The 20,885-nt window shown below is 59.3% G+C and overlaps 2 protein-coding genes across 5 annotated transcripts; one reads left to right on the top strand and one right to left on the bottom strand.

The window, feature by feature from the left end:
* The first annotated feature begins 1,115 nt into the window (after positions 1-1,115).
* Positions 1,116-3,423, top strand: Tmem160 (transmembrane protein 160). Its single transcript, XM_005336573.4, has 3 exons — positions 1,116-1,387; positions 2,462-2,554; positions 3,091-3,423. The coding sequence occupies exons 1-3, from the start codon at positions 1,180-1,182 to the stop codon at positions 3,354-3,356; spliced, it is 567 nt and encodes a 188-aa protein (XP_005336630.3). The 5' UTR covers positions 1,116-1,179; the 3' UTR covers positions 3,357-3,423.
* A 150-nt stretch (positions 3,424-3,573) lies between these two features.
* On the bottom strand, positions 3,574-18,965 carry Npas1 (neuronal PAS domain protein 1). 4 transcript variants are annotated; one of them, XM_005336572.4, is made up of 12 exons: positions 18,789-18,964; positions 17,603-17,765; positions 16,933-17,168; positions 11,314-11,387; positions 10,985-11,074; positions 8,924-9,092; positions 7,561-7,676; positions 7,089-7,246; positions 6,470-6,576; positions 5,923-6,070; positions 4,741-4,835; positions 3,574-4,142 (listed from the first exon to the last, which is right to left on the bottom strand). In XM_005336572.4, the coding sequence occupies exons 2-12, from the start codon at positions 17,722-17,724 to the stop codon at positions 3,679-3,681; spliced, it is 1,779 nt and encodes a 592-aa protein (XP_005336629.2). In that variant the 5' UTR covers positions 17,725-17,765; positions 18,789-18,964; the 3' UTR covers positions 3,574-3,678. The 4 variants fall into 4 exon arrangements, with proteins under 4 accessions (XP_005336629.2, XP_040135292.2, XP_077887934.1 ...); XM_040279358.2 differs by having other exon boundaries at positions 7,089-7,249; XM_078031808.1 differs by lacking the exon at positions 18,789-18,964 and adding an exon at positions 18,028-18,218 and having other exon boundaries at positions 7,089-7,249.
* Between the last annotated feature and the right edge of the window lie 1,920 nt (positions 18,966-20,885).

Here is a 20,885-nt window from a genome sequence, read left to right on the forward strand (position 1 = left end):
TTGCTATTATTGACTTAGTCCCTCCCCTGTGTTGGGTGGGGGACATGGAGATGGGTCAGTTAAGTACCCCATCCACTGGAAGCTCACAGCCAGAGAAGTATTAAGATAATTATGTCATGGTGTAGTGAGTGTATAGAAAGCCAAGAGAGCAACCAGTGGCAGAAGCACGATGCTAAAGTTTGCCAGTGGGATGTTTTTAAACGTTTTATCTGCCTCTTTTTTTTTTTCCTTTAAGTACATGGACCTGACATGCGCTGGGATATAGCTCAGCAGCGAAGCGTTGGCCTAGCTGAGGAACCAACCCAGTGCCTCATACAAGCTAGTAAAGCGCTCCACTACAACCCGAGCCCCCACAGTGGAATCTTGTCCCTCCTAAAACCAGAGGCTTAGACCTTAAAGGAAACTACATATGTCTATAGCAGGGAAAAAATGGAAACAACCTTGGTATCCAACAGAGGCGTCCAGATCAATCACTTCTGGTATGTTCTTATAATGTATCCATAGGAACATTAAAAATGATGGTGTTAAATAGGGGATGGAAACTGGTTAGGGGACTGGTTGGGGTTTACTTTTCATTGAACCCTGCATTTAGCACCATGTTCAAAAATAAACATTGCTTTTAAGATTATAAATTTAAATGTTATGGGAAAAATTGTGATACCACAATTCAAGGTTCACAGTAAAGTTATCTGGAAAAAAAAATTGTCAAACAGCATCTTATTTTACATCTACATAAAAAGACTAGAGAGGAATACAAAATAGTAGTAGTATAATCGCTCGTTGGTCAGCTTACTGAGGAGTTTTACTCTACTCTCTGGACTCCCCAGAGTACTGCAAAGATTCTACATTAAGCTCCTGGATGTTTGTTTTCGCCTTTGGGATTATGTTTAAAACTACAAGTCCCAGCAGACACCGCGCTGCCGGCTTCTGGAGAGAGGCCTCCCCTGACGCAATGATCGCTGGGATTCGTAGTCGAGTGGTAAAAGCAAGGTGGGACGCACACTACCGGCATAGATGACAGAGGGGGAATCATCACCGTTCTGACCAATGGACAATGGTTACCGGACCTGAGTGGCGGGCGAAAACCTAATGGGAGGGCCGCTGCTCCTGAGTGACGTGTCTTGCAGCCTACAGGCGGCTCTTGGGGCGGGGCGGCGCGCGGCGGCTGTAGTGCGAACCATGGGAGGCGGCTGGTGGTGGGCTCGGGTCGCCCGCCTGGCCCGAGTCCGCTTCCGGGGGGCGCTGCTACCGCCTCAGCGGCCCCGGAGTGGGGGCGCCCGGGGGTCCTTCGCCCCCGGCCACGGTCCCCGCGCCGGAGCTTCTCCGCCCCCAGTGTCCGAATTGGACCGCGCGGACGCCTGGCTCCTCCGAAAGGCTCACGAGACAGGTCTGTGTTAGGGAATGGGGTCAGCTCGGGTGAGAGACGGGGGACCGTGTGGCTGAGCGGTGGGCGTATGTGTGCGGGGACGAGGGTGCGTGCGGTTCCTGCTGGAAACAGGGCCTGGGCTCGGCAGGGAGAAGGGCTTCCGTATAAGCGCAGAGAAACCCTGGTCGAGGAGCGCAGGAGGTCCGCATCGGGCAAGGACTTGCGGTAGGAGGAGTGCTCGGGTTAATGAGGTGCAGGAGGGATCTCAAGCGGTGGTCCGACGAGGAGAGGCAGCTTGATAGAATTGCGCCTTTCTGGATGAAAGAGGTTTGCAGAGGCAGCCTAAGAGTGAGGGAGTTGTTTGCAAGAGGGGTCCATTCGAATTGTAGAGGCGACCACTCGGTATAAAGCGGGAGTGTGGCTCCCCGCAGAAGATGGGGACGCTCCGGATTGGAGGAGGGCACAACCAATAGAAGAAAAGTTCTGGTCTGATTGGAGGGAGAGGTGATCTATGCTGCAGGGGGAGGGAACTCAACAAGGGGTGGGGGTGGCAGTTTGGAGGTATAGTGAGATAGTGTGGGGTCTTGTAATGGGACCAGCCTGCCAACACCACGCAGGAATTTGAGCGGGGGTGGTGGGGAGATGTGGATGCATTGAGGACAACCATACCCGGTAGGAGAGGGTGGCATTTGGAGGAAGGTGAAGAGGGAAGCTGGAGAAAGGCTTGGGTGGGAGGAGCCTATTCCAGGTGTCTGAGAAAGAAGTGGGGGGGGGCATGGAGATACCATGTGGGCAGGAGGGTGACCAGGACCACCTCTTGGGGTTTTCCTGCCTTCAGATGGAGATTCTTCACTTTGGGCTCTAAATTGCCCTCCAGGTTCTGCAGACTGACTTGAATCTCAGGTGTTGCAGAATTTGGGGGAGGGGGCTCAGTGATGGGGTGAGAGATTGAGGTGACAGGGTTTGGTGGGGGGCTGGATGGGGTAGAAGTGGGGTGAGGGGAAGGCCCAGGGTTTGACTCTCTGGGTGGGGTGGGGGTTGGGAGTGGGAGTCAGGCTGGGCTGACATTGAGCTTCCATCTCCCCCTCTCTCCAGCCTTCCTCTCCTGGTTCCGCAATGGCCTCCTGGCATCTGGCATCGGGGTCATCTCCTTCATGCAGAGTGACATGGGTCGGGAAGCAGCCTATGGTGAGTGTAGACCCCTGCTCTCACTCTCAAGGGAGTGAGGGTGTTCCCTCTCAACATGGACTCCCTCCTGCCCCTCCCCCAGTTATAAATGTAGAGCCTCTCACTCTTCCACGGGACACACTGGTGAGTGTGGGCCTCCCACCCACCCCTATTCAGGGGCACGGATCCCTCAAGTGGTGGCCCAGGGCATGGCTATGGGGCTTCCTCTTCCAATCTGATTTCTTAGAGATGAAGGGCCTTTGTCCAGCCCTCCTGCATGGCCCTGCCTCTGCCCCTCCAGCATTCTCTTTGCTCCCAGACCAGCCCTTACTCTCCTGGACTTCACTTCCAAGCATGGACACCCCGATTCCCGTTTATGCGCAGCCTCCTTGGTCCTGGCCCTGAACTGCTCCAGCCCCCTAATCCACCCTTGGGTTTGCTCCAATCCCTTCCTAGCCCAGCCTCTGTCCCTGATCTCCCCCAGCCCCTCAAGGGGGCAGCACCAGGCTGGTGCTCCAGTCCCTGCCCTCCATTGACCGTGGTCTTGTCTTCCACAGGCTTCTTCCTGCTGGGCGGCCTGTGTGTAGTGTGGGGCGGCGCCTCCTATGCCGTGGGCCTAGCGTCGCTGCGGGGACCCATGCAGCTCTCTCTGGGGGGCGCGGCAGCGGGCGTTGGGGCCGTGCTGGCTGCTAGTCTGCTCTGGGCTTGTGCCGTGGGCCTCTACATGGGCCAGCTAGAGCTTGATGTGGAACTGGTACCCGAGGACGATGGGGCGGCCAGCGCCGAAGGCCCAGATGAAGCAGGCCGGCCACCGCCCGAGTAAGAGACCGGCTGGTGCTGGGTGGCCCGTGCCCCAGGACTGGGACATTAAAACCTGACCCTTCCCTCGCTCCAGAGTGGTGGTTCCTGTTGCTTGGGGAAGGCTGGGCCTGGAGGAGGTGGGGCCGAGGGAGGAGGGCAGTGGGGACTGCGGGGGTTGGGGGTGGAGAGGGCAGTGGGTTCGGTGGGGCCGGCAGGTGGAGCTCATCCAGGAGACGAGATGGAGTTGGAGCCGGTGCCCAGCCCCTCCCGCGGGCGTTTAATTCTCAAGAGGGCTGACAGCTTGGCCCCAACACGCCCTCCCCAGGTCCACTGCCCCGCGGTCCTCAGTCCCCCTTCCGCGACACCCTGGTGCCCGGAGGCCCGGGGTAGGGCAGGCCCAGGCTGGGATAGAAGGCCTCGGGGAGCGCGGGGCCGGGACCCAGCCGCGGCAGGTGCGGGTACACGAGGCCCAGCTCGGCGGGGCCGTAGCGGATGGCGCCGGGCGTGCACAGGCTCCGCACCACGGGCGGCAGGAAGCCTGCGTGGAGCAGGGCGGGTGGGGGGTCCCCGGGCGGCGCCAGGCCCCACGGCCGCACCGGATCCTGCTTCAGCGCCCCGGCCCGGATGACAGACGTGAACTCCCGTCGCGGCGGGGCGGGCCGTTTGGAGGGCTCCTCGTCCCCACTGTCCTCGCGGCCTTGCCTTTCCCTGGGAGCCGGTTCCACCTTGATGCGTTTGCCGTGCGTCTGCGGGGCCTCGTCCTTGTCGGCGGGGACGACCTGCTTCCTCTCCACCGGGGGCTCCCGCTCTGGAAGAGGCCGATTCTGAAGCCCTCAGCCTTCCCACGTGGGCTGGGGGCTTGCCCTGCCCTTCTCAGCTAGGGAACACTTGCTGAGGTTGTCACACTGGGAGGGGGCCACTGCATGTAGTGGGCAGAGGACAGCAAAGGATCGTCCAGCCGAAAACAGGAGTAGAGCTGAGGTTGAGAAGTCCCGATCTAGACCTGTGCTGATCCATGAAACTTTCCAGAATACAACGTTCCACTTACTGGAAATGTTTTAGGTCTGCACTGTCCCATGTGGCGAGGAGTATGATCAAGATGTGGATTCCTTTTCTTTCTTTTATTCTTTTTTGGTAGCAGGGATTGAACCCAGGGACTCTTAACCACTGAGCCCCGTCCTCAACTCTTTTTCTTTTGAGACAGGGCCTTGTAAGTTGCTTAGGGCCTCACTAAGTTGCTGAGGCTGGCTTCAAACTTGAGATCCTTCTGCCTGGCTGGTTGCTGGATTACAGGCATGTGCCAGTGGATTTTTAATGTAAATAGCCACATGTGGCTTCCAGACAGGACACTGCAGGACTCAGCAGTCCTGAGGGGCTTCCCAGGGCCCCAGGTGGGAGGGGCTTACCTGTGTGCTCTGGCCCTGGGCTGGATGTGTCCTCACAGGGCACACTGGCTGGAAGCTGGAAGGCATCCAGAGGTGTTTGGCCACACTCCGCTTGGCTGGGGACAAGAGGATGGCATTGGGAGCCAGGGGTCCCTGGCTGCCCAGCCTCTGGCAAGGGAAGGTGCCCTCCAGCCCCACACCACCTGCAGCAGTAAGTGAAGTCCCCCCCTACACTGTGAGTGCAGGTGACCGCACCAGGTAATATGGAGCCTCCACCCCAAAGTACTGAAAGGACTCTTCTCCAGACCCCCAAACTCCAAGTTGGCTTCTAGCCCAACCACACAGATCCACACAGCCATTGGCCAGCCTGCTGGCACTGTCTGGGTGCCCCTGGGCACCGTGTGCTCCTGCTGGCACTGTCAGGCTATGCCCAGGCACCCTGTGCTCCTGCTGTTTCTGTCTGGGTGCCCCCGGGCACCCTGTGCTCATGTGATCTCAGCATCTCCTTCCAGAACTGCGGCTCCCCTCCAGAGCCCAGATCTGAGCAGAAGACTGCTTTCTCTCCCTCCTGCAGCCTTAGAGTCTGGCATTTCCCAAACCTGCCCCAGCCTACTTTCTGCCCCCAGCACCCGTTTTGCTTCTCAGACCCTCATCTTCATAGTAGCAAGAGAGTTTTTCCCCAAAGCAGATTTGACTATGACCCTCCTCAGATCTAAAGCCGCCTATGGCTCCCCAGTGCCCCATATGAAAGGCCTCTAGACATGCTCAGCCTTTTCTTTCATGACTTTATACGCCGGCCCCAAGCCATGCCCCTACTTCCTGTTGCCCTGAGCCCATTTCTGCTGGGCCTCTGATGGCAACAGCTTTCCCTCCTCTGCCTTTCCCACTCATTTTCCATGAGTCGGTCTACTCCATGGCCCTCCCCTGGTAGGAGCCTACTATGGCTCCCCAGTGCCCAGAGTCAATTTCAAGTCCTTAGCCTGGACCGGAAGCCACCATGAACCTGCCCCTCCCTCCCAACTCTTCTGTGTCCTACCAGTGAGACCGTCCCCTCCAGGCTCTCCCTCTCACTCAGGACTTGTCCTGTTCCCAAGGCTCTCCCTGAAGACCCCCACCCTGAGCTGCGGACAGGTGGCAGAATCCTTGGGAGGAGTTCTCGGGGGCTGGGCCCTGCGCCCGCAGGAGGGGTGCAGCAGCTCTCACCTGAGCACATGGCTGACCCAGAGCACATGATGCTCCCCAGGGCTCTTCCCGCTGCCAGCCACGGTGGCCACAGACTGCAGCCACACGAAGCCCCCAGCACGCTGCAGCCAACGGTAGTAACCGGTCATCACCTGGCCCTTGTCCAGCACTGGACCCAGCCCAGAGGTCAGAAGAGACCCAAGGGACAGGGCAGGGTGGGGACGGGGAGGGGGTCAGAAATGGTGGACAGGAGGAGGGGGCAGAGAGGGAAAGACCAGCAGAGAGAGGGAGACAGAGAGCCAGAGTCAGAGCCCAGAGGTGGTCCAGTGCGGAAGCCTGCAGCGTTTCAAGGGTGGGTCAGAGGCCCCACAGCCCCCTTTAGCCCTCCGCCCACACCCTGAGTCCTTGCTGAGTCTCCTGCTGCCCTCTTCGTGTGACAGATTGAGCCCTTGGAACCACAGGTGCAGCAGGAGGCACCCTGGCCAGCCCTGAAGGAGGACTTCAGGGCACAGTGAGGGTACTCAGGTCTGGTTTGTGTTGTGGGGAGGGGGTCTGTGGTGTGTCTCACGGTCCAGGTGGCTTTGGCGGATCCTGGTTGCATCCTGTCCATGGACGAACTGGTAGCAGCTGCGGCCCACAAGCTCTGAGGGCCCCAGGTCCATATGGTCGCTGACTCTGGGATGACAGAAGAGGGGAGGAGTCCAAGACCATGGTGTGGGGGAAACAGAGTTGGCTCCAGAGTGACCCGGGGTCCAAGCCCTTGCCCTGAGGGCTCCGGGCTTCGGTTCAGCTGTGAAGTGGGCATGATAATAATAGTGCCCCTCGCAGGGTGGCTGCGAGCGTGTGGCAGAGCAGGGCTTTGATGGTGCTCTCAGCACAGGGACTGTTTCACTGTTGATCTTCCCCACCGCCCAGTGCAGGAGTGGAGGGAGGAGAGGCCCCAGAGGAAAGGGCTGGGGAGGGGCGGAGCTCCGCTGGCCCCGCCCTCCTCCAGCCCCAAGGATACCACCCAGGCCGAGGCGGGAAGGGGCATCCCTTCTGCCAGTCACCCTGCCCCTCCGCTGCTCTTCCTCCTCCCGAGGTCCCTGATGCCCCAGTCTGCAGGCCCAGCAGTCCCTTTGACTTCCACAGAACCCCAGGTCTCCTGTGCGCCCCCATCCATGTGCCCCAGTCCCCGACCCCGGTACCTGCTCTCACAAGCAAGGATGGTGAGACCCAGGCTGAGGCGGAAGACGATCATGTGTCCATGCAGAGGCAGCTCAGCCAGTGGGGCTGGGGGCAAGGTGTGACCCAGAGCCACCAGGCCCAACGCGCGGGCCCGCAGGCGCCCTGTCACGTGGATGACCTGCTGGTGGTGGGTGTAGTTGGGGACAAGCAAGGCGGTACCAGTGGGTAGTGGGCATGGTCGGGGCGGGGCAAGGCCAGGGGCAGGAAGACCATAACCAGGCCATTCCACCAGGTCCCACCTGTCACCCAGAGGCCCTGGGGCACGGAGGGAAAGGAGGGGCCCCCAGATCCTAGACCTGGTTCCCTAAACCATCTATAGCTAGAGAAGCCTCCACCAGGTTTCCCTCGGTCACCCTCGGACCAGGGATGCACAAGCTCTGCCCCAGACCACAGGATGTGCCTCAGAGGCTGAGACCAGATGCCCACACCCACCTTGTACCCCGAGGCCTTGACGTGCAGCCCCCGCTTGGTGAGGGTGGATTTCATGCGGATGAAGAAGGAGCGCTCCTGCACCCGGGAGGAGGCGGGCCCCTCGGCAGGGCTGGTCTCTGGGGAGGACAGCAGGGCAGTTATGGGGTCCTAGAGAGGTCACACAGCCCCATCCACCGCAGAGCCAGCGAGACCCGGGACCCCGATAGGTTCCCAGTGCACCCCTCAGAGAACACCCGACCATGCGGCTCGTTGCCACCTGCCCGTCTCCCCTCTGCTGCCGCCAGGCGGGTCTTCAAGCTCCCACCAGACCCTGGCCCTCCTGACCCCACCACCACAGCTCCCCAGGGTCCTGCAGCCTCTTCCTCCAGGTCTGGGCTCACACATCTCCAGGAAGCCCCTCTCTGATCCCCAGGCGAGGCCAGCTGTCGGGATACGGGTCCCCTATCTGGGCTCTGTCCAGTTTCAACTGTCAGTCTGTCAGGACCAGGTCAGTCTTCCCCACTGGACTGTGAACTCCAGGAAGATGGAACCCCCTACTCTGTCCCCAGCATAGGACCTGGCACAGAGGGAGGCTCGGGAATAGCAACTAATGAAACTCAAAAATCCAGATTACCCTGTGAGCCCTGATATGGTCTTATAAAAATGCTCACATAAGTACTCTGAGCCTCAAGTTCAGGTGCAGACAGCCACACTTCTTCCTCGTGTGTAACAGACGTCCCCCCCCCAAGCTGGCAGTCCCTGCTGATGTATCAGGTGTTTCTGGTGTTTTGCAAACCCAATATAGGAAAATTCAATTTACGGGAGAGTTAAACCTCATAGGCCCCCAACATTTCAGAGCTTTCAGGATCTAATCTCCAACACTCTCTGCACCACAAGAGTGGAAATTTCCACTGGGGGAAAGAGAGACAAGCCTGGGCTGGAGTCCAATTCAATCACTTATAGCTGTGTGACCCGGGGCAATTAACTTAACCTCTCTGTGCTGTGTCTCCGTGTTCTGCTGTGTAATGTGGAGATAATAGTTCCTGCTTTTAGTTAGAATCCAATGCAATTATGTACTTAAAGGCACAGCACAATGCGAATGTCCCCCTACGCGTGCCTGCCTGCAAGATTATTTTCCGAAGTCCCTCCCACCTTTATTCAGCAGGCAGAGAGGTCTTTCTGAAACTCAAATCTTGGGGAGCCTGGCCATTCTAGGGAGTTTGGCAGTTTTAGCGAGCCGAGTCTCAGCGCTCTGGCCGATTCGTTCTACAGACTTGCTTTGCGCAACTCGAGGGAGAGTGGGTTTCGTTTAAAGGAGACAGCAGAACAGGCGGCCCCCTGGTTCACCCGGGCTTCCTTCTTTTGGGGGGGTCCTTGGAATTACCGATCTCTGGGGCATCCGCCAGCGAGGAGGAGGAAGAGGAGGAAGAGGACGAGACGGAGGGCGGGGTGGGGGGCCCGGGGGTCGGGGTCCGCAGCCCCAGTTGTTCCAGAACCTCCGAGTGGTCCCCGGGGTGGATGTAGTCGAAGACGCTGCTGCCAGTCAGCTCCACCTGCCGGCGGCCGAGGGGAGTGCAGGGGCGCGTCAGGTGCGCGCGCAGCCTCTCGCCCCAGGGGGTGGGGCCCGCGCGCAAGTGTGCCCCGCGCCAACCCTGGGCTTTTAGCAGAAATAACGTTCACCTGCTTAATGGAGGCCACAAACAGGTTCTTCCTGCGCCCTCCCAGGGGAGAGTCGTGCCCAGGGATTATTAAAGTTTTTCTAACTCTGACTGCTTTAGGAAGAGGGGGCCCTGGGCTGACAGCGGGTTGTCACAGCCGCGGTTTTCTCGCTCCCCTCCGCTCCCACCCTACAGCAGGCAGCCTGTCCCCGCGGGGATCGCAGGGAACTCGGAAAGCGAGCGCTGGGGTAGCTTCCCAGCCCTGGAAAGCGTGAGAGCCCTCAAAGCAGCGCCTCTCCATTCACGTCGACCTCCAAAATCTCTCTCAGGGGTCCTTCTCTCCCCGCCGCCCCCAGCCCGGACCCCCATCTTCTCCACTGCACTCTTGCCCCGAGTCCCCACTCAAGCCCCCTCCCCACATTGCTAATTGACCACAGCTCTCCATTCATCGCCCCGGGGTCACGGGTCTCCCACTAGTCTTCATCCCTCTGGACTGCTCCCCCTCATTGACTCTGATCTCACTTTTTTTTTTTTTTTTTTGCATCTGAGATTGATCCCAGGGGCACTGAGTCACATCCCCAGTCCTTTTTTATATTTTGAGACCAAGTCTTGCTAAGTTGCTGAGGCTGGCTTTGAACTTGCAATCCTCCTGCCTCAGCCTCCTGAGTCACGGGGGTTACAGGCATGCACCACCTGGCTTTGAGCCCCCCTTTTTTGCGGGGGTACTGGGGAGTGAACTCAGGGGCACTCAATCACCGAGCCACATCCCCAGCCCTATTTTATTTAGAGACAGGGTCTCACCGAGTTGCTTAGCGCCTGCCTTGCTTTGGCTGAGTCTGGCTTTGACGTCTCAATTCTCCTGCCTCAGCCTGCTGAGCCACTGGATATAGGCTTGAACCATCCCCCCAGCTTTGACCCCCCCCCTTTTAAGCCTTTCTTCACTCTTCCTGTGTGCCCCCTTCCTCTTGTCCAAATTCCTTTTCTTTCTCTTCCCACTCCAGGAATCTCTAACAACCTGATGACCAACAAAAACCAGCTAGACAATGAACCAAGTTCCCCAATTTCCCATTTGCCAACAGATTTGTAGAAATGATAAAAGTTGATAGCGATCTGCATTGAATGGATTGGCTAGGCCTAGAAGCTGTAAAAGGCCAGGGCTCCTGAGCCAGGGGCTTCTGAGTCTCCCTGCCCTCCTTTTATTTTGCAGGAGCCGGGGCAGAAACAGCATGTTGAGTTAACGACATAATGAGAGTCAATCAACTAAAACAGCAAGGTGGCATACACCTGTGTAATCCTCGTGAGCCAGGAGGCTGAGGCAGGAGGGTCACCCGTCCCAGGCCAGCTTCTGCAACTCAGGAAGGCCCTGTCCCAAAGAGGACTGAGAATGTAGCTTAGTGGTAAATTGTCGCACGGTTCAATCTCCAGTTCAGGAGTGGGGACATACTCACTCCCCAAGGCCGTGGAGCCTCAAACCCTTCCAAGATGAATTGCTACAAACTTTAAAATGATTAAAAGGAGTGTGCTGGCAAACACGGTGCACCTGGCTAACCAGTTACTGACAAACGGATCTTTCAGCTAATTTGCTTTCCTCAAATTGACTTGTTATTTTAATGACTCTTCCCCCAACCACCACCATGAAGATGAGCTGGGGGGTGCCACATGGGGTTCCAAGGAGCACACTTTGGGGACTGTGGATTCAGTCCATTTCTTTTATGGGTGGGGTCTGGAGAGAGCAAAAGCAAGCACGGGCCAGGCGGTGGAGATGGTGGCCCCCTGGTGGTCCTTACCTGTGAGAGGCCCAGGTAGATGGAAACTGTTTCTGAGATGTAGAGGAATTTTCCTTCCTGGTTCAAGGCGAACACAAAGCCGTCTAGGGACTAGAGTCGGGAGAAACGGAGGCAGGAGTAGGGAGGATTTCCAGCCAGCAAGCGGGAAGGAAAGCTCTGAAATCTGGGTCTCTGCCTGGGGGTGGTGGGCTTCGGTGACCCTTGAAACGGGCAGGCAACAGCGAAGCCCGGCATTCACTCCCCAGGGGATGATGCGGCAGAAGGGGTGCTGTTCCCCGATGTGGCCACCAGGTGGCAGTGAGGAGCAACAGGCTAGGAAAGGGCCTCACCTGCAAGATGTGTCCTCCCAGGTGCTGCTCGAAGACCTCGGAGACCAGCGCCGCGGGGCCCCGGCGGCCTGAGGCTGGGGCGGAGGGAAGGATGCGGCCAGGGCCTATTGGTCTGGCTGACCTTGGCCTGGGAAGGCCCCCAGGGAGCCAGGCTACAAATCCCCCACGATTCCCCCAAGTGACCAGGGCCCAGTAGAGAAGAGACCAGAGGTGGGGCGGGGGCAGAGTCACAAATACAGTGACTGAGACAGGCAGATGGGGGTGCAGAGAGGGATTCGTTCATTCCCACTCACTAACGCCCCCAAAGCTCACTAAATACCTCTGCCATAGGTCCTGCAGTGGGCAGTGCTGGGGTGACCAGGTGACCGGGACAGCCCAGCCGGCCCTCACTGAGCTCCCAGGCCAGGTGCAGATGAAGAAAAGCAAGAAACTAACAGGCACAGAACCATCATTTGTGGCCAGTGTCATGGAGAATAGAATAGGTGGGGGACATCTGAACAGAGGACTGAAGGCTGAGGAGGCGGGTGGGAGAGGGGCTGAGAGAGACCCCGGGAAACAGGAAGGAACCTGGGGATTGCAACAGGACAGCCCAGTTCAAAAATGGGCAAAAGACTTGAATAGGCTTTTCTCCAGGGAAGATGTACAGATGGTTAACAAGCTCTGAAAAGGTGTTCAACGTCCTTAGTCATCAGGGAAATGCAAATCACACCACGCCTGTAATCCCAGCGGCTCAGGAGGCTGAGGCAGGAGGATCCAGAGTTCAAAGCCAGCCTCAGCAAAAGCGAGGCACTAAGCAACTCAGTGACACCCTGTCTCTAAATAAAACACAAATAGGGCTGGGGATGGGGCTCAGTGGTGAGTGTCCCTGAGCTTAATCCCTGGTACCCAAAACAAAACAGAACAAAACACCACAGTGACAGCTGGCAGGGGGGGGTGTCCTGGGGGCAGGGGTGCAGGCCTGTAATTCCTGCAACTCAGGAGACTGAGGCAGGAGGACCGCAAGTTTTGAGGCCAGCCTTAGGAACTTAGCGAGACCCTGTTTCAAAATGAAGAAATAAAAATAAAAAGGGCTGGGGATGTGCTCAGGGGTAAAGCACCCCTGGGTTCAGTCCCCAGTAACCAAACCAAACCAAACCAAAACACAGTGACACACCACTTCATACCCACCGGGATGGCTACAGTTAAAACAAAACAACCCCCAAAAGAGAAACCAAGCATTGGCAAGGACGGGGAGAAACGGGGGGTCGTACGTCGCTGGGGGTGTGCGACAGCCCGGCGGCTGTGGCCCTCATGTGGTGGGGACTGCGAGGGCAGAGGTTGGGCTCCTGGTGTGCAACCAGAGGGTCGAATCAGGGAACAAACACGAGTGCCTGAGGGTCCACCCGGCCTTATTCACCTGGTCCAAGAGGGGGACCCCCAAATGTGCTGGAGGTTGGCAGAGGTACCAGAGTCCTGGACTCTGTCCCCACCCAGATTCCCAGGGTGACCCTGACCCTGCAGAGTTGACCCCCTAAGGGAGAGGCAGGCACTCTGGGGAGGACTTGGTTCCTCAAGAGTCCCCAAGGGCTGGCTTCCAGTGCCATCCTGCCCTGACCAGCCCCTCCTCCTCTCTGAGCCCCAGTTTCCTGCCCTGCCAGGTGGGTTTGGGGGTACGGGTCTCCCCCAGGGCCACAGCCCCAGCCGCCCGGCCCAGAGCGGGTGTGTATTCATCGCATTAATCGTGTGATTACTGTTGTTACGACCAGGCCACCAGGCCATCAAAACACCGGGCCATGACAACCGCCCAGGCCGCCCTGGCCCCCCAGTGTCTGGCCAAGCCTCCCCCAGCGCCCCAATCCTACTGCTGCTCCTCTCTCCTCCCCCTGCAGCTCCAGGAACAATAACTGGGGAGGGGGGCAGCAGACCCTCCCGAGACGCAGCTCCCACCATCCTGGTGACAGGCGGGAACAATGCGGGCCTGCTAATTGTCGCAATTTTCCCTGTCATTTTTGCTAATTCCTTCATTTTCCCTCTCCCAGGATCAGCCCGGGTCAGACTGAGCTGCTGCAATTAACAGCATCCGCAGGCAGGCGGGCTGGGGGCGGGGGCTCGGGACCCGCTGTCCCCATCCCCGGCCACCCCCTGCCACAGGGACCCCAGAGCCGGCTCTGATCACTGACTGATGCTCACAGTCACTCTGCCCCCACCCCCTCCGCCCAGCCACCTCCTGACTCCTCCCTCAAACGCCCCCCCCCAAATTCACCAGGTGCCTCTTCAAATCCAGACCCCAACCTCACTCACTTAACAGGTATAGCACAAGTTTCTCCTCAGGGACTGCCCCCAGGCGCCATCAAGACACACACAGAGGGGACAGAGGTGGGGACAGGGGAGCAGAAGTGCAGGAGGGACCCAGGGACAGGCCAGGGGAGAGCAAGGGCAGAGGGGAGCCGTGGAGGCCGAGCCTCATGGTGTCCCTGCACGGCTAATGCCTGAGCTTCAGCTGCCCTGAGAAGGGCCGCCGGGGGATGGCTTCCAGTGCCAACACTGTATCCCGGGACTCTTTACCCTGGGGAGCCTGGAAGAGGGACCCCCCCATCATCCAGGCTCCCGGCTCCCGGGTGCTGACGTCGGGGCACTGTGGGCAGGGACCCTGTTCTGCTGAGTCCCCTCAGCTCCGTCTGTGATGGAGTGGACGTCTGTGCACCAGCCAGACGCAGGCGCATTTTTTTTGGTACAGGGGACTGCACCCACATCCCAGCCCTTTGCAAGTTTTGTTCTGAGACAGGATCTCACTGAGTTGCTGAGGCTGGCCTTGAACTTGTGGTCCTCCTACCTCAGCCTCTGGACTCGCTGAGATTCCAGGTGTGCACCCCGAGCCTGCACTGCTGGATTCTTACCAATGTCATGGCACATAACATGGAGGCAGTGGACCCTTCCAGGTGGTCCCCTGGGGTCCACCCGACCCTCCTCTTCCTCACGCCCATGTGTGTCATCAGCAGGCCCCATGGCCTGGACCCGAGGTTATCACCCACCCCGACCAGCTCCCACCCAAGGCCTCACCTTCCACCTGTCCCCTGCTTCTCTCCCTGGGTCCTGGGTTCCTTCCTGGCTCCTGGCTCACTGGGGTAGTGATCAAATCCTCATCATAACCCGGAGGCCCTGCATGACCATGACATGGCCCCACTGGCCACTCTGTTCACCCTCACCTTACTTGCTCCTCTCCAGAACCCTAGGTCTCAAGGCTGTGACCTGCTTTCCAAAAGGTCTGCCTCAGGACCTTTGCACTTGCTGTGTCCCCAGGCCTGGACCACTCTTCTTCCTTACAGCTTCCTCCCTAACCTCCAGGAAGTCACTTCCTCAGAGAGGTGGTGCCTGACCTGTGACCTAAGACATCACCTCAACTGGGTCCACTGCCGCTCAGTGACAATGTATTGAGCCCTTCCTGCAACCCAAGCACTATTCTAGCTCAGCAGACAAAGGGCACACAATAAACAAGATAAGCACCTGCCGCCTGTGTCCGGTGACAATGCCGGGGAAAGGTGTAAAACCAGAAAGGAAGACGGGTGTGAACCTGGGCTGTGGGGGAAGGCTTTCCTGAAAAGCTGGCTTTCTGAGGGAAGGGGATCCCGGTGGAGGACCATAGGCAGCCTCCTAGGAGCCAGGAGGAAGTGAGACCAGGGAGGAAGGCGGGGCAGGGCCCTGTGTGCAGGGTGTGGAGGTCAGGGACACAGGAAGGTGGCCAGTGGGTGTTTGTTGAAAGAGGAGGGCGAGCTGATGTGAGGCAGAGCCTTCTGTTTCCTAGACTGACCCTGGGGGCTGGACTGTAACATCCATCGGCCCATTTTACAGATGGCTGACTGAGGCCCTGAGTAACAGATACCCCCACCAGGAGATCTGCAAGGCAGGCGCCATCCCTATGCTGCAGTCCCTGCTGTGTGCCCTCTGTGTGGCCTGGGGCCACCGGAATACCTCCCCCTATGGCTTCTGAGGGCTCAGCTGGTTCTCTGTGTGGGGCGCCTGGCTTAGCATCGGGCAGGCAGTCACCGGCCACTCTTCAGGGGCGACAGCAGGCTCCGCTGTCTGGTTTCAGCCGAGACATCCTCAGTTTCCCCACCTGAACTACAGAAGCAGGTGTTTAGCCCCCTACTGGGGGACCCCTACAGCTGCAGGCGTCTGTCCCCCATCTTCCAACCTGGGGGCTACGGTCCAGCAGTACCGCGCCCACACACGCTGGCCCAACCCCAGCTGGCTCTGGCATACAGGTGGCCTGTCACCCCATGCTGTCACCTCGGGGAACCCCTGCCCCCTCTGAGCCTCGGAATGCCCATCCAGGTAGTGGGGGGACGGCAGGCCCACTCTCTCAGCCCCCCTCTTCCTCCTGGAGCTCAGGGACAATAGACAAGATGTTTATCCCCGCCGGCGCACATGTTGTTCGAGGTAATGACAGTAATCAGCGGCGCTAATGCCGCATTCTCTCAGCGCCAGTCAATTCGCCTAATTACCGCCTGGGAAGCCGGATTATTTAAATTTAAATGGTGATTTATTGCGAGCTTAATCAATGCTATTTTCTCTCCCCCCCTCCTCCTCTGGGACCAGGGCAGGAGGGGAATTGGAGCCCCTGCAACCCCACCCTAAGGACACCCCTTCTCCTGCGGCAGGGGTCAGGGGTAGCCTGGTGCATCCTGTGCCTTTTGCCTGCGACCCCAGATTAACACCGTTCACCGTCTTCTTTTAATAACAGTGAAGCAGAGATGCATCAAATATAAGTGGTAATGACAAGGACAGAGCCCTTCTGGGCATCAATAGTCAAGTCTGAGTGATAATCAAATTAGTTACACATCTGTATTTCACGTAGCCTAGGTTCTTAGGGATTCCAGATGACAGGGGCTTATTTCTCTGCGTCTCGGCGGAGTGGCTCCAGGGCGGGAACTTTGCTCTACTTTGATGCTGGACCCTGAGGGCTGGGAACGCGGGAGGCAGAGGCTCCCGGCCACAGCCCCGCAGCCTGACCACTCTGCCCCTCTGAGCCGGGCCTGCCCGCTCCTCGGCCTTCTGGGGGAGGTTGGAGGGTTAGTCCCATTTCATGAACAAGGCACCAGGAGGGGAGGCCACCTGCCTAAGGCTACAGAGCTGGGGGGCGGCAGAGCCAGCCCAGAGACCAAGGCACATCTCCCTGAACCGCCTCATGTCCCCCCTTGGCTGAGCTGTCTCCCTCACGCACCCCAAACCCGGGATTCGGGCGCCAACGTCCTTGCATGCCCTCTGCGCTCCGCAGGTCTGGGCGCGGTATCTCCCACGAGTGATGGGAACCCAAAGTGGGTTCTCTGCGGCTCACCCATCAGACATGGGGATTCTTTGGGAGAAGAATGATTCACCTCCCCTAATAAAAATAACAGCTGTTACTGGCGATGCCTGGTGTTGCCGCGTCCTGGCTTAGGCCAAAATTTACGAAATCGCCACAATTTCTGTGCCCATTTCACAGATTAATAAACCGAGGCTTGGAGAGCAGGAGCCACGTGATAGGGACACACAAAGGGCCTGGCCGACTCCCCTGGAGCTGGACCAGGGCTCAATCTCCTGCGGCCCGGATCCCAGTTTCTGGGTCCCTAGAACCCTGGCGCCCCGCGCATGCGCACTCACCGAGGCCGGCCGGTGGTCCCACCGCCCGCAGGCCCCAGGGCGGCGCCCCCAGCGCTGCGAAGCGTCGCAGGCGGAGGTAGGTGACGCTGAGACGCACGATGGAGGCCTTGTCCAGCTGGCTGGAGATGGCGCCGGGCAGCGGGAGTAGCTTGGCCAGCTCGAAGAACTCTAGGTTTTCCTTCCCGCGCCGCGAGCGCGCCGCATTACGGGACTTCTCCTTGCGCTGCGCCTGCAGGCTGGGTGGGCGGCCGGGAGGAGGCATCAGCTGGGCAAGGGCCCAGGGAGAGGGGCGGGGGGCAAGCCCGGCCTCCTGGGGCCCCGGGACCTGGAGGGACACTGGGAGTGCACTCAATCCCCTGGCGATGGGGGCAGACCTGAGTGCGAATTCTATACGTGGCCGGCGGTGGGGACAGACCTGGGTGGAAGCCCGTCCTCTAGGGGGCGGAGGAAGAAGGGAGGGGTTAACAATCCTGATTCTGAATTCTGGCCGAAGGGACTAGAAACCGAACGCAGCAGACAGGTACCCAACCACCGTTCCGTAAGTCGGGGCGGGGCAGAACGCTCGGGAGGAACCCTCCCCGGGGACGCGGACCCAAAAGTGAGTGTGAATTCTCCCCGGGGCACCTCCCCGGGGGCGGGGCCATAACCAAGGGGGCGGGGCTTAGCTCACCAGGGTCCAGGCGGGGCCTTGACCATCAGCCCAGGCAGAAAGTCCCACGGGACGCTGGCGCCACGGCCTCCCCCGCACTTGACCTCGCTTCCGCCGCCACTGCCGGGATAGGGGGCCGCCATCTCGCGGGGCTGCTTCAGGCAGGCTCAGGGACCCGCGTCTCCTGCAGCCGGAAGGAGTCAGAGGCGGCGCTCAGTGCCCTGGGGAAACCTTTGGGGAAACTGAGGTCCCTGCGGGGTCCCTGAAGCTGGCCTGGATGGTGCCTCAGTTTCCCCTCCTTAGAGGCCCGGGGACAGAAGCCGCAGCTCCTACCCTGCCCTGCCCCTGGCTGGCGCTCTGGGTGAGGACGTGCCCCGCCGCCGCCTCCCCCGCGCCGCCCGCCAGCGCGCCCGCCTCACGCCCGCGCCGGGCCGGCTCCCGCATACCAATGGGCGCACGCGGCGCGCATACGGATCGGACCGGCCCGCGCGCTGCGTGCCAAGCATGCCCAAGCCGGGCTGGGGGCGGGCGCCTTGCGGGGCCCAGGCACGCAGGGCTCCAGGCCCCTGGCCCGAGGTCCCGGGGGTCCGCCCCCCAAACCCATCCCCAGCGTCGGCCTCCTCGGATCCGCGGTGCGCCAGTTTCCGAGGCTAGGCTAATGAGGTCGGGGGCAGAGGCCAGGGCCCCACCCTAGGTCCTGCCCAGGGATCCCTCAGTCCCTCGGGGGTGGCGCCAAGTGTCGGAGCCGCCAAATTTCCGCAATTTCAACTTCCTCTCTGAAGACCCCAGCGTGCGAGAGCCAACCGCCATGCGGTGACCAGAGCCTCGGCCCCGGGACCCCCCAGATGGACCTATACTCAGGGCCCGGGTGTCTTGGTATCCGGATCCTCTAGAACCAGAAGGTTTTTCTTCCAGAACTGGGCTCCAGGACGCCCCTTTCCTGAAGGATCCAGGCCGCCCCAAAGCCTCCGCAGCCAGGTGTCCAGATGCCCCCGACCCTGGCGTCTAGGTTCCCTGATCTCCTATGTCCCCAGGACTCAAACAGCAGTGTACCCCTGTCCCCAGCCTGGGGATACAGTCGTCCTGATCCTCTAGCCCCCAGGACACTAGAGTTGCGACCCCATATTCCTCCAGGACCCAGGAGTTCCTCTTCCCATCCATTCAAGCCTCCAGGCGTCCCCAACTCAGAGGACACCAACCCGGTTACCTGGCCGCGGGGCAGACTCCAGGCGCGGCGTGAGGCCGGCCAGGCGGCGCAGAGGGGCCACTCCATAGACCCTGGGGCGAGCGGGGCTCCGCGGGCTGTGGCGCCTGGCTCTCGGCGCCCACCGCAGCCCCGCAGACTTGGAGACCGCGGACAGCGCCGCCGGGCGGGGGCGGGGTCTGTCGGGACCCCGCCCACCGCGCTCCACCCCTCGGCCCAGCCCACCGCCAGCTCTCGCGCCTTTGGTTGGTAGGGAGTCCTCACCTCGGTGTCCCGCAGCCCGGCCTCACCTCACAGCAACATCAGGGGTCAAAACCTCGGAGTCGAGCGTCTCCAGCCCTGGACAGGAACCCGGAGTCCCCGCATATTCACCAGGCTCGGAAGGTGTCAGATAATCCTGCCTTCCAACAGCCCCTCGGACAAGGACAGTACCCTGCGCCCAAGCCCCCCATAGGAGACTCAGACGTCCCCTCCAGGGACACAGATCCAGGCGTTGGAGACCCTCCCTTTCCAGTTGAGAATTTTGGGGTGCCAGCATACCCTTCCCCGATAAGCCTGGGACCTCGTACCGGAGCCTACACCCCTTACAAGGCCAGGATTTGGCGTCCAGACCTAGCCCCTTTCCAGAGGTCTCTGATACTAGCACTTGGGTGCCTGAGGAACTCCGAGGCCAGGAACCTGGGGTCTTACGTCCATGTCCCACTGCAGAGACATCCGAGCCAGTTAGGTGGTAAATGGGAACTGAGGGGTTGTAGCCGCTGGGACAGATGGCAGGGACCCAGGTGTCCAAGCCAGGTCTTGCCAACTCTGATAGGGGATCCTACACTCATTCCAGACTTCCTCTCCTCCAGACCCGGGTCCCAGCGTGCTCTGCTGCCTGCTTGGAAGGCAGGTCTGCAGGTACTTAAGGCCTCTGGAGTGAGATCCCAACCTGGGGATGGAAAACAGGGGTCTCTAGGAGAGGGAGGCAGGCAGGTGTTCCCAGAGAGTGTGCGCACCTCTGAACAGATCGGTAAACAGAGGAATGTGTGTGCGCACTGGCTCAGAAGAGCACTCAAACACAGTCATAGTTCACGATTAGGGGGTGCCGATTTTTGGCGGTCCTTTATTCTATAGCAAGGTCTGCACTGGCCTCTCTAATAGGTCCATTTTACACCTAGAGAAACTGAGGCACAGACAGGCTCAATAGCCTGGTTATGATGATCTCTCAACCAGCAATATTCACACGTGTCTGGGAGGGACTCAGGCCCAGGTCACTGGCTCCTGTCTCTCTCTCTCTCTCTTTTTCCCTTTGGGGGGATTAAACTCAGGGGCACTCAACCATTGAGCCCCACCCCTGGCCCTATTTTGTATTTCATTTAGAGACAGTGTCTCACTGAGTTTCCTATGCCTCGCTTTTGCTGAGGCTGGCTTTGAACTGGCGGTCCTCCTGTCTCAGCCTCCCGAGCCTGTTTGGGATTTCAGGTGTGCACCGCCAGGCCTGGCTGGCTCCTGTCTCTTGACATTACTTTGGCTGTGAGGCCTGGGCAGGCACAAGGCCGCCTCAAGAGGTGCCCAGTACTGAGGTTTATGGCTCCGGACACATGCAGCTCTAGTGGAGGTTAGGGTCCTGCTGCTGGGGTTGCTGCTGCACTTCCTGCTGAGGGCTCCACCTGTCTGGGCCTCCCTTTTGTCCCCCGTAAAAAGAGGATGATTGAATTCTGGTTTTCCCCTCTTGCATCTGTGGGGTTATCATTTTCATCCAACAGTTCTCACTGTGACCTGGGGACAAAACCCCTCAGAGATCTGCCAGAGATACATACGGAGACATTTTCTGCTTGTTCTGCTTCAGTATCCCTCAAGCATCTGGTGGCTGCCCAAAGGCTGTGTTGCATGGAATATTGCAACAGACCAGCCACAGAAGCAGCCTTCGGAGTCCAACCATCTTCTTTAAGCTTCACACTAAAATGATTTGCAAAAACGTAAAACAGCTGACTGTGTTACACCTTTAAACTCAGCCGCTCAGGAGGCTGAGGCAGGAGGATCTCGAGTTCAAAGCCAGCCTCAGCAAAAGCAAGATGCTAAGCAAGTCCGTGAGACCCTGTCTCTAAATAAAATACA

This window comes from Ictidomys tridecemlineatus, chromosome 15 (assembly GCF_052094955.1).
Source record: "Ictidomys tridecemlineatus isolate mIctTri1 chromosome 15, mIctTri1.hap1, whole genome shotgun sequence".
In the NCBI taxonomy this organism is placed as follows: Eukaryota; Metazoa; Chordata; class Mammalia; order Rodentia; family Sciuridae; genus Ictidomys; species Ictidomys tridecemlineatus.